General features: G+C 34.7%; 1 protein-coding gene across 1 annotated transcript; it reads left to right on the forward strand.

Annotated features, from left to right (window-relative positions):
- The first annotated feature begins 3864 nt into the window (after positions 1-3864).
- LOC120199386 (zinc finger protein ZAT1-like) lies at positions 3865-5022 on the forward strand. The gene has a single exon (XM_039200483.1). It carries the CDS (start codon positions 3929-3931, stop codon positions 4859-4861), a length of 933 nt encoding a protein of 310 aa, XP_039056414.1. The 5' UTR covers positions 3865-3928; the 3' UTR covers positions 4862-5022.
- The last annotated feature ends 9761 nt before the right edge of the window (positions 5023-14783 follow it).

A 14783-nucleotide genomic window follows, 5' to 3' on the forward strand; every position in this document is an offset into this window, starting at 1 on the left:
TAAAGAGAGCCTTCTTTGCTCTCGGATCAAGGTTGGATTCCTTCACATGATAATAAGCAGTGGATCCAAATATATGTAAGGAATCATAATCAGTAGCAGGTTTTCCAAACCATACCTCAAATGGTGTTTTTCCTCCTATCGCTGATGACGGCAGACGATTAATGAGATGGCCAGCATATGTCACAGCCTCAGCCCAAAATGCCTTGCCTAACCCAGCATTAGACAACATACATCGAACTTTCTCCAATAGTGTTCGATTCATACGCTCTGCCACCCCATTCTGTTGTGGTGTATGTCTAACAGTGAAGTGTCGAACAATACCATACTCATGGCAAACGTCAAAGAATGGGTCACTTTTATATTCTCCTGCATTGTCCGTCCTAAGACGTTTGATCTTTCTACCAGTCTGGTTCTCGATCATATTTTTCCATTTCAGGAAAACTTGAAGCACTTCATCTTTAGACTTCATCGGATACACCCAAACTCTTCTGGAAAAGTCATCTATAAAAGTTACAAAATAATGGTTTCCTCCCAAAGACGATGTCTTTGAAAGACCCCATACATCTGAGTGAATATAATCTACAATACCTTTTGTATTATATATAGTGGTGCCAAACTTCACTTTCTTCTGCTTTCCCAAAACACAATGCTCGCAAAAGTTCAATTTGCAAGCCTTTGTACCTTTCAACAATCCTTTCTTTGCCAGAATTTGCAAGGATTTCTCTCCAGCATGTCCCAACCGCATATGCCACAACTGGGTTGCGTCTAAATCATCACCTCCGGAAGCTGCTGCAACTGCTCCAATAATTGTACTACCTTGGTAGTAATACAAATTATTTTTCCTGATGCCCTTCATCATCACAAGTGCGCCATATGTGACTTTTAAAACTCCATCTCTCATAGTGACTACTGAACTTTTGGATTCTAAGGCTCCCAACGATATACGATTTTTCTTTAAACTGAGCACGTATCGGACATCCGCCAGAACTCTGGTTGATCCATCTTGATTCTTCAATCGAATTGAACCTATCTCAACAGTTTTACAGGCATTATCATTGCCCATATAAACAACTCCTGCATTTAGTTCCACTAAATCGGAGAACCACTCCCGATTAGGGGACATATGATAGGTGCAACCCGAATATAATATCCACTCATCGGAATGGAATGTTGTTGATGAAGCAACCAATGATATGTCAGAGTCATGTGCATCATGCTCTGCAACACATGCATCTGGAGCAGCTTTTCCTTTCTTCTTCAGCTTCGGACAATCTTTCTTCCAATGGTCTTTCTCATGACAAAAGGCACATTCATCTTTTCCCAGTCTGGACTTCGACTTTGATCTCCCTCTCCACTTTGGCTTTTGACTTTTCGAGCGACCTCTTGCCACCATGGTCTCCGCTGCTTCGTATTTGCTCTCCTTCTTGGTTTTCTTCCTGAGTTCATAACTATACAAAGCAGCAGTTACATCTTTAAGGGTAACATTATCCTTACCATGAAGTAACGTTGTCTCAAGGTGCTCAAATTCATCTGGAAGAGATGACAAAAACATCAAAGCCAAATCTTCATCTTTGAAGGTTTCATCCATGCCCAATAAGTCTTCCACTAGCTCATTGAACGCAGTGATGTGTTCATTCAGACTGGTGCCTGGTTGATAATCAAATCTGAACAATCTTTTCTTCATGATGAGACGATTCTGAGAGCTTTTCTTCAAGAATTTTTCCTCCAAAGCTTTCCACATCTTACTTGCAGAAGTCTCGTTCTTGTAGACATACTTCTGCTCCCTGGAAAGACAAGATCGAATCGTGATGCACGCCAAACGATTGATTGTTCCCCATTCTTTCTCCTCCATATATTCGGGCTTTTCTTCCTCAATGGCGATGTCTAGACCTTGTTGGAATAAAACGTCTAACACATCGCCTTGCCACATGCCAAAATGACCGGATCCATCGAACAACTCCACCGAGAAATTTGCATTTGACATCACCCTCCTCACCGGTCCAGATAAAGAGCTTGATGTCTCAACTGATCTGTATTTTGGCATTTTAATTCTAACGAACAATATTCAATATCACGAACTGTATCTTTTCAGCAACGGAACCACCAGGATAACCTCAACCGAAGCTCTGATACCAATTGTTGGGGAAAACAGGTTATTTCCCACACGAACGTAGTTTTAAAATTGACCTAAAATGTCAAGATTAAAACCACCAAAGGTTGCACAGCGGATAAACCTGTCAAACTATTGAATATTGAAACACAATGGAAAAGAAACGAATAAAAAACAATAAAGGAGAGAACACACCAAATTTACGAGGTTCGACGAGAATATTGTCTACTCCTTGGGCACCACACCAGATGATAACTTTACTATATCGCCAATATTACAATAAATGGAATTCTTTGGAATTCCCAAAGTGGGAGAATGAAGAATACAAGAGGAAGATAGAACTTGTTTTTGGGATGCTTTCTAATGGAAATACTTAGGCCTATTTATAGTTGAGTTTCAAGAACAATATGTTCAAAGTTTGGCCACCTACCAAAGAATTTTCCAATGTATACAAGTTAGCCACCAAATATGAAATTCACATGTTCAAAGTTTGGCCACCAACCAAGATGAAATTTCAATAAGTTGGCCACCAACCAAGATGAAATTTCCAACTTGTCAACTTAATTTCTAGACAAATCTAACAGTCTCATGATTCTGAAAATTTTCATGTGATCTCTGATCGTAAAACATACACCTTTTTTTTTCCTTTCCCAATTCTATCATTTACTCAATCTCGGGACGAAACTTCCCCAGCCAGCATGACGACACCAGGAAATGCGTCCAAAGTGCACCCAATCTCACACAAGCTCCACTATGTTCATCGCTAAGATTTGTCATCGTTAAGTTTACCCTAAAGAAATCCAAGGATACACTCGGTCACTTTACGAACATGCATGGAAGTTACTTGTATGACTCGTATCTGTAAGGGGGAAACAACAGTTGAACTGCCCTACGTTAAAACCAGAATGAATTGTCAATTATGTCCATCTAAAACAAACTAATCAACTTGAGTTTGGTACTGCAGTTCCTAAGATTATGATTTAAGTATAATCTTTAACACGAATCAAACGATTTCAATTGTAGAAGAGACGGTTGTTCTCTTTAGAGATCATGAATTCGAACACGTTTTCCGTAAAAGTCGTGTGAACGTACATTGTTAAACAATTGAGGGTCCTTCAAATAGATCTCTCATAAGAAGTGATTAATCAATAGGACAGGGACCAAGTCTTTCAGGCCCCAAGAAAAACGGCATTTACTCCCACATAGAAATCTACTTTCCCAATGGGAAGTTAGTTATTGTTTCCTGCCCATTTCCCCCACTCTTCATTTGGATTAGACATTTCAACAAAAAAATCCAAAATTAGTGGAAAATTAACCCCGAACAAAGTTGACATTACTATTATCATCATTATTATTATAAAATATATATAAATTTATATTTAATACATGAAAAATGTATACACCCTTTTTATTTTTTTATTATTTTTTTGTAGAAAACCAGTTCTTTTGCACTGGTAAGGAAAGGCAGTTTCGGCATGTGTTGATCGAGAGAAAGTATCCCCATGTTACGTGTCGCTCTATCTCCTTCATGTTTACGCTTCCATTAAATCCTTGCTTATTATTGATATTTTCCCTTTAAGAGAAAGTAAATTACCCTTTTAAATAAGTTTATTTATTTATTTATTTTGAAATTTTCATTGTGCCTATGTGTATAACATACGTATGTCACCTACTTTTAAACTCTCTTTCTATGCTTCTTTTAAACTCGGGCTGCCTCAAGAAAAAACTCACTTCCTTTCACTTTCAGACGTACATAAAACATAAACATCTACTACTACTGATCTGTTTGTTGAACTCTGTTTCTTTGTGTTTTTGACGATGGAGAAACACAAGTGTAAGCTTTGCTTGAAAAGCTTACCAAATGGAACGGCTTTGGGCACTCATATGAAGTCTAACATGTTGAATCTTCCAATTCCTCCTAAACTACCACCGAGTCAACTCAGCCAAGAGTCCGAGGCAGCTTCGTATTCATCATCTTCATCAGAAGGGGAGGGGAAAGAGCAGCTTTACGGGCTTAGAGAGAATCCAAAGAGGAGTAGTCGCTTAGTGGACCCTGGATTTGTTGATGCTGACTCGGCTGTTCTTCAGGCCAGAGAAAGTGAGACCGAGACGGCTATGAACCCAACTCGGAGGCGATCCAAACGGACTCGGAAAACGCTAGAGCAACAAGAAGAAACGAGGAAGCTCAAAGTCAAAACCAACCAACCGAGTCAAACAGAGTCGTGGGGGGAGCCCGACCCGGTGAGTTCCATCTCCGACAACACTACCGATGAAGATGTCGCCTTCTGTCTCATGATGCTTTCAAGGGACCAATGGAAAAGTAAAGAACATAAGGATGACGATGTTGAAGAAGAAACGGATGAATCAGAAGGGTACTTCACGACTAGAGCCAAGTACAGATGTGAAACATGCAGCAGAGCTTTCAACTCGTACCAAGCACTGGGTGGACACAGAGCGAGTCACAAAAAGATCAATGCTTACGAAACAGAGTTGTCACCAGCAAATATGGGTGCTCGTCCAATGTCGGGAAAGAAAACACATGAATGTCCTGTTTGTTATAGAGTCTTCTCATCGGGGCAAGCTCTTGGTGGACATAAAAGATCACATATTGTAACTGGTCGAGTAGCAGCAGCAGCAACCCGAACCTTTGTTGAAAGTTCCAAAAAAGTGATAATTAATTTGATAGACCTTAATCTTCCTGCTCCGGTGGACGACGACGATGAAGACGATGGGGTTCTAATACTGAAATAGTCAACAAATCACAACAATGTTTGATCCAAAGGTAAACAATTTTGGTTGCTTTTACCTGTTTGTTTGGGTCAAACTACCCTGTTCTAACTTTTAACTGTCTCTTATAGCCAAGTTTGAACAATGCTTCTGGGTATATAGTTTGTTCATTGAACAGTTAACTGCCGTTGTCTGTTTTAACAGAGAGAATGTGTGTGGCTTAACTTGGTTGGATCAAGTATCCTAAAACTTCGGTCACCTTCATTAAATATGTAATAAATGTCTTTTTATCTTTGAAGTTTTGGTATATTTCATTTAGGGCAAGCAGGGGCTGCACATGCCTTTGAACTTTAAGTAATTCCAAGCCATGGCAGTTAGAACTGCTTCATGGATCCATATAAGTGTTAACCTAAATAAATATGGTGTATTAGTACGGGCGCTAACTTAAAAAGGTGTATTAGAAATTTAGGAGTGTGAATTACGAAATTAGATGATAAGTAGAAAATACAAAAGAAAATACTTAAAATTTATAAAAATTTGTCATTTTCAGGGGTGAACCACACCCTCGGCATCCCTCAATCCATCCAGAGAGTGTCCTTTTTGAAAATACTCAACTAGGGAGTGAGGACAGAGGGTTTTAATTTTCGAGCTTTCTCCTTGGACCATTTCAAAGGGGGGATTGGTCCCTTTTTACCAAAGCTAAAAACCCTTTTCAAAGGATTAATGATGACGAAAGACCAAGTGAAGAAGGGAGTTAGGTTTGTTGAAGGAGAGTGAATGCTACTTGGTAGTCTAATTAATTAACAGTCCCACTGGTGGGGGCTTTGAATTAAAAGGGAGGAGAAAATGCAAGCCAAAGCCATCCAAGTTGATTTGCCATTGCTGGTTTACGAGTTCAAAAATACCATCCAAGGTCAACATGCTGATCCTTTTCCACTGCTCTTCCTCATCATCAAGGTTATAACAAACACGACATCATCATCATCATCATCTTTTATGCACCCAATCCCTGCACTTAAATAGGATAAGTCTTCTTTTATGGGCAAATTTCTTTGATTCCTACAACAAACACCATGATTTCATTTCCCTTCAAGTCCTACACGCTTAGTGGTTGTTTCTCACATGTGATCTCCATCCTTTTCATAGCAAGCAGCGGGAAAAGCAAAAATTACCATTATAGAAGATGCTCAATTTGACCCCTTGAATTGCCATGTATTTTGTCATTTGAATTCACTTCCATATGGTCCCAATGGAATTCATATTCCATTCAAACAATGTTATGGTCCCTAACTCTTGTTTATGTTGCTACTTACCATCTAAACAATCTCCCCATTGTCCGTCGGAAATAAGGACGAATATCGTAGGAGTTAGGGACAGACATAAGATATCTCTCCGAGTTTTTGTATGCATGTTTTGAGAGAAATGCAGAGCATATAATGGAATCAAGGCAGCTGAAGATGAACCATAATGAACCATAACATGGCGTATAGGAGCAAGAAATGACATGTTTAGCTCAAGCTCCTCCTCTTACACAACTTCATTCCAAAAACTTGCAATTGCTAAAAGCCTCAAAGTTACCATATTTGCAATTCCAAAAACAAATTAGATTAGATGATATTTATGGTTTCATCTTCGATCTCTTAATAGTTATAATTTAAAGAATTTATTTAAATACTAAAAAATATGTATATTTAATCAATGTACCAACAAAAATTATTCATATCGAGTCAAATAAACTATATGAGCGATAAATAGGGGTGTTAATTGAGTTGAAAATCTCGTGAGTAGTTTAAACTCGATTTGGATAAAACTCGGTCAATGTTTGACTCTAGTTTGACTCAAAATCTTAATTAGTCAATTCGAATAAGATCTAACTTGATTCGATAAATTCACGAGTAACTCCTTAATTCTTTTTTATATTTTTTAGGATTTCATTTGAATTTTTAGGATTAATTATGTATTAATATTTTTTTTCAAGAATGCTAGTAATATGTTAATTTGATTTATTTTTAGATTGTTATTTTGAAGTTTAAACTTTGAAATTAATTCATACATTATTTTGATCATTTTTATTGAATTTATGTTTGTATTAAGCATTATATAGTATTACTAGATTTTATATGTATTTAAAAGAAAAAGAAAAATTTTGGCAACCTTAACGAGCAAGACTTTTTTTTTTAAAAGAACATGAGTTGAGCAAAATTTTAAATTAACGAGTATTGAAGCAAGTCGAACAATTTTTAAGTCAAACCGAACATTGCTCAACTCGTGATAAACTCGTTCAATAAACATCACCAGCAATAAAACTATTTAAATGTTGTATTCTTTTTTTCCACCAATTAATCTAGGATGATCACGAATAGTAGTAAATGTTCTAAAGACTCAATTATTTGACAATACACTCGAATACCCTATAGTCGCTATTGTAAGTCCCCAAAACTTTCGAAAATAACAACCATCCTTTTTACCACTAGATAGCTTGGTTGGTACAAGTGTTATATTCTTAATAACAAGAACTCAAGTCTTGAGCCGTAACACTCTTTATATCAGTAAAATTTACTACCAATGTCTCCATGAGTATGGTTCAAATTTACAGGTACTAGGAATGTAGTATTAAATTGGACTGCGATGTTGCGGATGTTGTAAACAATACCTAATGTGTAAGTGCTATGATTGTCAATGGGTGTAATTTATTTTTTAAAAAGTTATAATACTTTTAAAATAATATATATATATATATATATATATATATTATAACATTATTTTAATATTAATATACTTTGTTATGTATTTTATTTAATTTATAAAATAAAAATGTATTAAAAATATGAATTATATAAATACTATCTTGTAGAATAAAAACAATCATAATTTTAATGAATAACATATAAATAATCTAAAAACACTCGAGTGTTTTGTTTCAAGTCATTTAGAAGTTTCTTACACATCATACATGATTTATTATGTCATTATGTAATAATTTTACATCGTAAATGTCAAGATGTGACTTTCTTATTGTGTTGCACCAATATTATGATTTGTCAAATCTTAAACATTATTACCATGTTAAAAAATTTACATCAAACTTGAGATATTTTGACCTGTACCATGTAGAATATTTTAGTGTTCTACGTCGGGCATTGAGTTTGGTTTTCGAGAGTGTAAGGGCGTTGCTTTTTTAGGGTTAGGATGCAGTTTCAGCTTTTTTCTATCAGCTAAATCTTTAAGATCATTCTGGGATTCTTTATATTTATGGTGAAGTAGAAGTCAGGAATAGCGACACACTGCCTTTGGTTTTTCCCCCTGGCTTCTTTAAATACGAACGTCGGCATGCTTCAAAATCAAACCCTATTCTGATCAACTTGTGTTCATTTGCAGGGTGAAGACAATGACAAGAGGCCAATACGTATCCTGATACGTGGCTGTAGCCCACATCAGGAGAGGATCAATAAATGCCAAAACTTGTCCTTGCTTCGGGTGACCAAATAAAAACTCATCCCTACCCTTTAAAATTTTGGTAAATAGCACAAATAATCTTCTAATTATAAATCGATGTTCTTATAAAATGAGTATTCACTATTTATTTTTTTAGATTCTTCCTTTTTTTTATTAACATGTGGGCTACTGCCACATATTACTTTCGAGCATTGATTTTATGATATAATGTAAACGGAAAATTAATTCATAAATTATAGTTTAAATAGTTTTAAAATTAAATTTTATTGTATCTCAGTCAGTAGATTAACGTCCAACTGAGACGATCATTAATTTTTAACAAAAAATGATGAATCTAGAACATATAAATAGTTGTGTGATCATTTTATATATTTTAAGAATTAGAAGTCTTGACAAAACAACACGCTACGATCATGAAATTATTTATTTACTCCACCCTAAAATTTTCTTATTTCCTTACCATCATGTGAAGGCTTAAGCAAACAAACCAAAAAAAATTTATGAACCCAACTGATAGATTTTAGTTGGGTTCAATTATAAAATCCTTGATAAGATATTGTATGAAATATTGTCGACACCGTTTTTCGTCCGAGCGGGGAAAGACTGATACTGACTTAGGGGTTTACTCTTTGAAAAGCGTTTCGAAATGTGAGAAGTTGCCACCAATCATTTAAGGTGCGATTGAGACACCATAAAAACCGTGTGATTTTAATAAAACATTTTATTTTTATCAAAATACCAAGTTTAAGGTATGCAAAAATCCATAAATCATGTTTGGGAGTCAGTTACGCATGGGGAAGGATTAGTGTAACACCCCCAACCCGTATCCGACCCGGATACGAGTCCAAAGTGTCACATTGACTTTTCAAACATTTATTCGTATAAAATAGTGAGTAATTTAAAAACTTTTATAACATTTAACTTATTCAAAACGTTTATAAAAATATATCAGAGTTCATACAATTTATATCTTTAGACTACATGCCAACTACACTCTATATACAGTACATATATTTTCTGATCTGACATTTGGTAAGGAGAACTGACATGTCTTGCTCCGCATTACTCTTTACTCTTCTCGAAACCTACGTGTGAAACAATCACACGCTAAGTCGTTGACTTAGTGAGGCATATAAAACATATAATATTTCATATAACATAAAGCATACATAAACATATACCATCATTATCATAATCTCTATCATTATCATTAAGAAACACACAAAACATCATATGGTTCATGTAACACATTTCAAACCATTTTATAAACACATCGTATACATATCACATTCAGTATGTTTGTTTAATCTCTTTATTAGCCCATGTACACTAGTGAGAACTTAAGGTATGTGAGTACATTGAGGTTGTGCACACATATGTTGTTACCACAGCTCGATCAATGTCCCGAAGGACCTATCCAGAGGTCACAAGGAACCTCGGTAACTATCCATAGGTCATAAAGATCCTCGGCAACTGTCCATAGGTCCCGAAGAACCTAGGTATACTGTCCATATGTTCCTTAGAACATAGGTATACTATCCATATGTCCCGAAAGACATAGGTAATTATGTCCATATGTTTCGTAGAACATAGGTAAACCCTCGACTCTTGGCATGCCAACTATACCACTAGCTCTCATATTACATAACATGGGCATTATCATTATGAATACATTTCTCATCACTTGTTCTTTCTCTTCTGTCACATACCACATGTATGTGTAACCATGTATTTCATATCATATATCTTATAATAGATTCTTATATCATCATTTGTTTCCTTCCTACCTATTCACAATCACACTAACATGTAATGCAAGCAAGATGTATTAATACATACATGAAATCACATAACTTATATCATATCATTTCTCTTATAAACACATATATTTTCTTTTCTGTCACGTATCACATATACGTGTAATCATTAATCTTATAATCCCATGTTCTTTCTCTTCTATCACATACCCTATGTATGTGTAAACATATATCTCATAAACATATATTTATGAATCTCATATCATATCACCTATTCACATAAACATGTAATCCACTTTCACATATCACTTAACATATTTTCTAATATGATCACATAACTCATATTATCTATCTCATGTCATATTCTCATGTATTTACTTAATTCAGTTTCACATAGCTTGTCACATAGACATGTATTCTCATATATATTATAATTTCATATAGTTCAATATCACATATCACATATACATGTAATCATGTACTCATACACACATAAGCATCATATCATTCACAAATCAAATAACATTTTAGGAGTCACTTCTTACCATAGTAACTCCATCACTGGCTCATCACAAGCCAATGTTTATTCGATAACATAAGTACAATTAAATTGCACTCACCTTGGTCTCACTAGTCAATTCCAATCTCTTATCTTTCCCTTGATCGATCTTACTTGTCAAATGTTTCGGAATTGCTTTACGCGCAGAATCTACATAAATGTACATTTTGAGGCAATAATTAGATACCTACACCTTGTAATTGGATACTAGCAACTTAAACAAACTTATTAAACCAATATTTATAATTTTCCTTTAGGAGGAATCGGTTCCCTCCTGTGGGGGTATCGGTTCCCCTCTGGCATTCTGGAATTCCATGTTCGTTTGAAGGGGTATCAGATCCCCTTGAATGGGTACCGATTTCCCTTGCCCAGAAATCACATTTTTGAGCTCGAAATTCACTTCATTTCAGCTTAAACCTTCATATTTTACTTCTTTTAATATTCCTAACTTCCCTATACATATTTAAACTCATTTCTATTCCATAATCACTTCTTTAAACCCAAAATTCCATCATTTACATGGCATTCAAGAATCACACTAAATTTTCAATGTGTTCTAATTCCAATTCTAACACTTCATACTTCTTAATTATATTGATGACAAGTCAAATTCATCCATAAAACTTCAACAACCATACCATATCAAAATTTCATCTTAAAACTCATATTGCAAATTCCTTCTTAATTCCTTTATCTTATTGTTTAAATCCCATATAAGCTTTCCTTAAGCTTATTTAATACCCAAAGAATCAAACTAAGCTTAAAACTCAAGAATTAACCAACTGAAATTAAACTTACCTATTGTAGCTAAGCCCCACGTGAAGAAGAGAAAGCAAGAAGAAGAAAGCTTCCAGATAGCTCTCTTCCCACGTTTTTCACTATTATAAAAGGGGGAAAATATCTTTTAAAGGAAAAAGACCATAATACCCTTAATTTCCTTTAATAATTACTAAATAACATTCATCATATATTCCAATAATCATTGAATTATTTCATTCTTCTACTTTAGTCATCAAATTCTGAAACTTTTCAATTTAGTCACTAACCCGGTATTGTGGATCTTACAACTCTCCCCTCCTTATAAGAAAATTCGTCCTTGAATTTTCACTGCACATCTTAATAAGAACATATCTTCTAATGTTCTTATGTTGCTTCCCTGACTTATTCTTTCTTGTCATCATCAGAAACTTACTTTTCAATCCTTTAGTTTTCCAACTATCTTTTTCGTTTATACATTCATCTTCTGTTGCTTATCATATAAACAATAACCAGTAATACCAATCCATTGTTGTCTTTTCTCTCATTCGATTATGCATTTTTCCTTTGATATTTCTAAAATTCCATATAATGTCACTCATCACGTTGACAGTAACATCCATCTCATCACTATATATCATAAATCCATCTATTTCTTCATAACTCTCTAATTACCTTATAACCATACCAAACTTGTATTTCGTCATCATTTAACCAAAACGCAACTTTAAATCTTCTTCAATTGTGATTAAACATATACTTTAAGGAGTCAAACAATATTTTCACATCACCTTGCACACTTTTCGTGTTTCTATATCGAACTTATCATTTATCCAAAGGTCTGTAACAACAGAACCTTTCTCAAATTCACCCTTGAACTCGGGTGTACTTAACTCTATTCGATACATTCATTCTATGAGTTAACAAAGTATACAATTTAAAACACATCGGAATATCATTCAACATCATGAATCATTCTCTAATCGTATACATGCATTCCCTGAGGTTTTCACTCTTCTCCCTGCCTGGCCAGGGCAGGTGAATGCTATTACTTCAGGTCTATTGCCTTGTGCTTCACTTTGGAAGTTCTCATACATTCATGTGCTCATATCATTACTTCTATCACATATCACGTGTGCATATGATCCTCCAATTCATATCATATAACATATGACATTTGTATATGTTCACATATCATCTATCATATTATATAAACATATATATATATCTCATAACTCATTCTCATTATTCACTTATCTTATATAACATAACAATTTAACTCTATTAACAAGACAACACACTCCTTACCCTATCAGATCAGAAAATTTTTCACGTTGTGTTAGCATATACACTTTTTAAAACACTTTCGACTTCGTTTTTAGCCTAGAATCGGCTAAACCGTAGCTCTGATACCATTAAATGTAACACCCCCAACCCGTATCCGACCCGGATACGAGTCCGAAGTGTCACATTGACTTTTCAAACATTTATTCGTATAAAATAGTGAGTAATTTAAAAACTTTTATAACATTTAACTTATTCAAAACGTTTATAAAATATATCAGAGTTCATACAATTTATATCTTTAGACTACATGCCAACTACACTCTATATACAGTACATATATTTTCTGATCTGACATTTGGTAAGGAGAACTGACATGTCTTGCTCCGCATTACTCTTTACTCTTCTTGAAACCTACGTGTGAAACAATCACACGCTAAGTCGTTGACTTAGTAAGGCATATAAAACATATAATATTTCATATAACATAAAGCATACATAAACATATACCATCATTATCATAATCTCTATCATTATCATTAAGAAACACACAAAACATCATATGGTTCATGTAACACATTTCAAACCATTTATAAACCCATCGTATACATATCACATTCAGTATGTTTGTTTAATCTCTTTATTAGCCCATGTACACTAGTGAGAACTTAAGGTATGTGAGTACATTGAGGTTGTGCACACATATGCTGTTACCACAGCTCGATCAATGTCCCGAAGGACCTATCCAGAGGTCACAAGGAACCTCGGTAACTATCCATAGGTCATAAAGATCCTCGGCAACTGTCCATAGGTCCCGAAGAACCTAGGTATAATGTCTATATGTTCCTTAGAACATATGTATACTATCCATATGTCCCGAAAGACATAGGTAATTATGTCCATATGTTCCGTAGAACATAGGTAAACCCTCGACTCTTGGCATGACAACTATACCACTAGTTCTCATATTACATAACATGGGCATTATCATTATGAATACATTTCTCATCACTTGTTCTTTCTCTTCTGTCACATACCACATGTATGTGTAACCATGTATTTCATATCATATATCTTATAATAGATTCTTATATCATCATTTGTTTCCTTCCTACCTATTCACAATCACACTAACATGTAATGCAAGCAAGATGTATTAATACATACATGAAATCACATAACTTATATCATATCATTTCTCTTATAAACACACATCTTTTCTTTTCTGTCACGTATCACATATACGTGTAATCATTAATCTTATAATCCCATGTTCTTTCTCTTCTGTCACATACCCTATGGATGTGTAAACATATATCTCATAAACATATATTTATGAATCTCATATCGTATCACCTATTCACATAAACATGTAATCCACTTTCACATATCACTTAACATATTTTCTAATATGATCACATAACTCATATTATCTATCTCATGTCATATTCTCATGTATTTACTTAATTCAGTTTCACATAGCTTGTCACATAGACATGTATTCTCATATATATTATAATTTCGTATAGTTCAATATCACATATCACATATACATGTAATCATGTACTCATACACACATAAGCATCATATCATTCACAAATCAAATAACATTTTAGGAGTCACTTCTTACCATAGTAACTCCATCACTGGCTCATCACAAGCCAATGTTTATTCGATAACATAAGTACAATTAAATTGCACTCACCTTGGTCTCACTAGTCAATTTCAATCTCTTATCTTTCCCTTAATCGATCTTACTTGTCAAATGTTCTGGAATTGCTTTACGCGCAGAATCTACATAAATGTACATTTTGAGGCAATCATTAGATACCTACACCTTGTAATTGGATACTAGCAACTTAAACAAACTTATTAAACCAATATTTATAATTTTCCTTTAGGGGGAATCGGTTCCCTCCTGTGGGGGTATCGGTTCCCCTCTGGCATTCTAGAATTCCATGTTCGTTTGAAGGGGTATCGGTTCCCCTTGAATGGGTACCGATTCCCCTTGCCCAGAAATCACATTTTTGAGCTCGAAATTCACTTCATTTCAGCTTAAACCTTCATATTTTACTTCCTTTAATATTCCTAACTTCCCCACACATATTTAAACTCATTTCTATTCCATAATCAC

This window comes from Hibiscus syriacus, unplaced genomic scaffold (genome assembly GCF_006381635.1).
Source record: "Hibiscus syriacus cultivar Baekdansim isolate YM2019G1 unplaced genomic scaffold, ASM638163v2 tig00005459_pilon, whole genome shotgun sequence".
Taxonomy (NCBI): domain Eukaryota; kingdom Viridiplantae; phylum Streptophyta; class Magnoliopsida; order Malvales; family Malvaceae; genus Hibiscus; species Hibiscus syriacus.

Bases quoted from the DNA above. Each gene is read 5' to 3' on its own strand.
- LOC120199386 (XM_039200483.1), top strand. From the start codon at position 3,929: ATGGAGAAACACAAGTGTAAGCTTTGCTTGAAAAGCTTACCAAATGGA.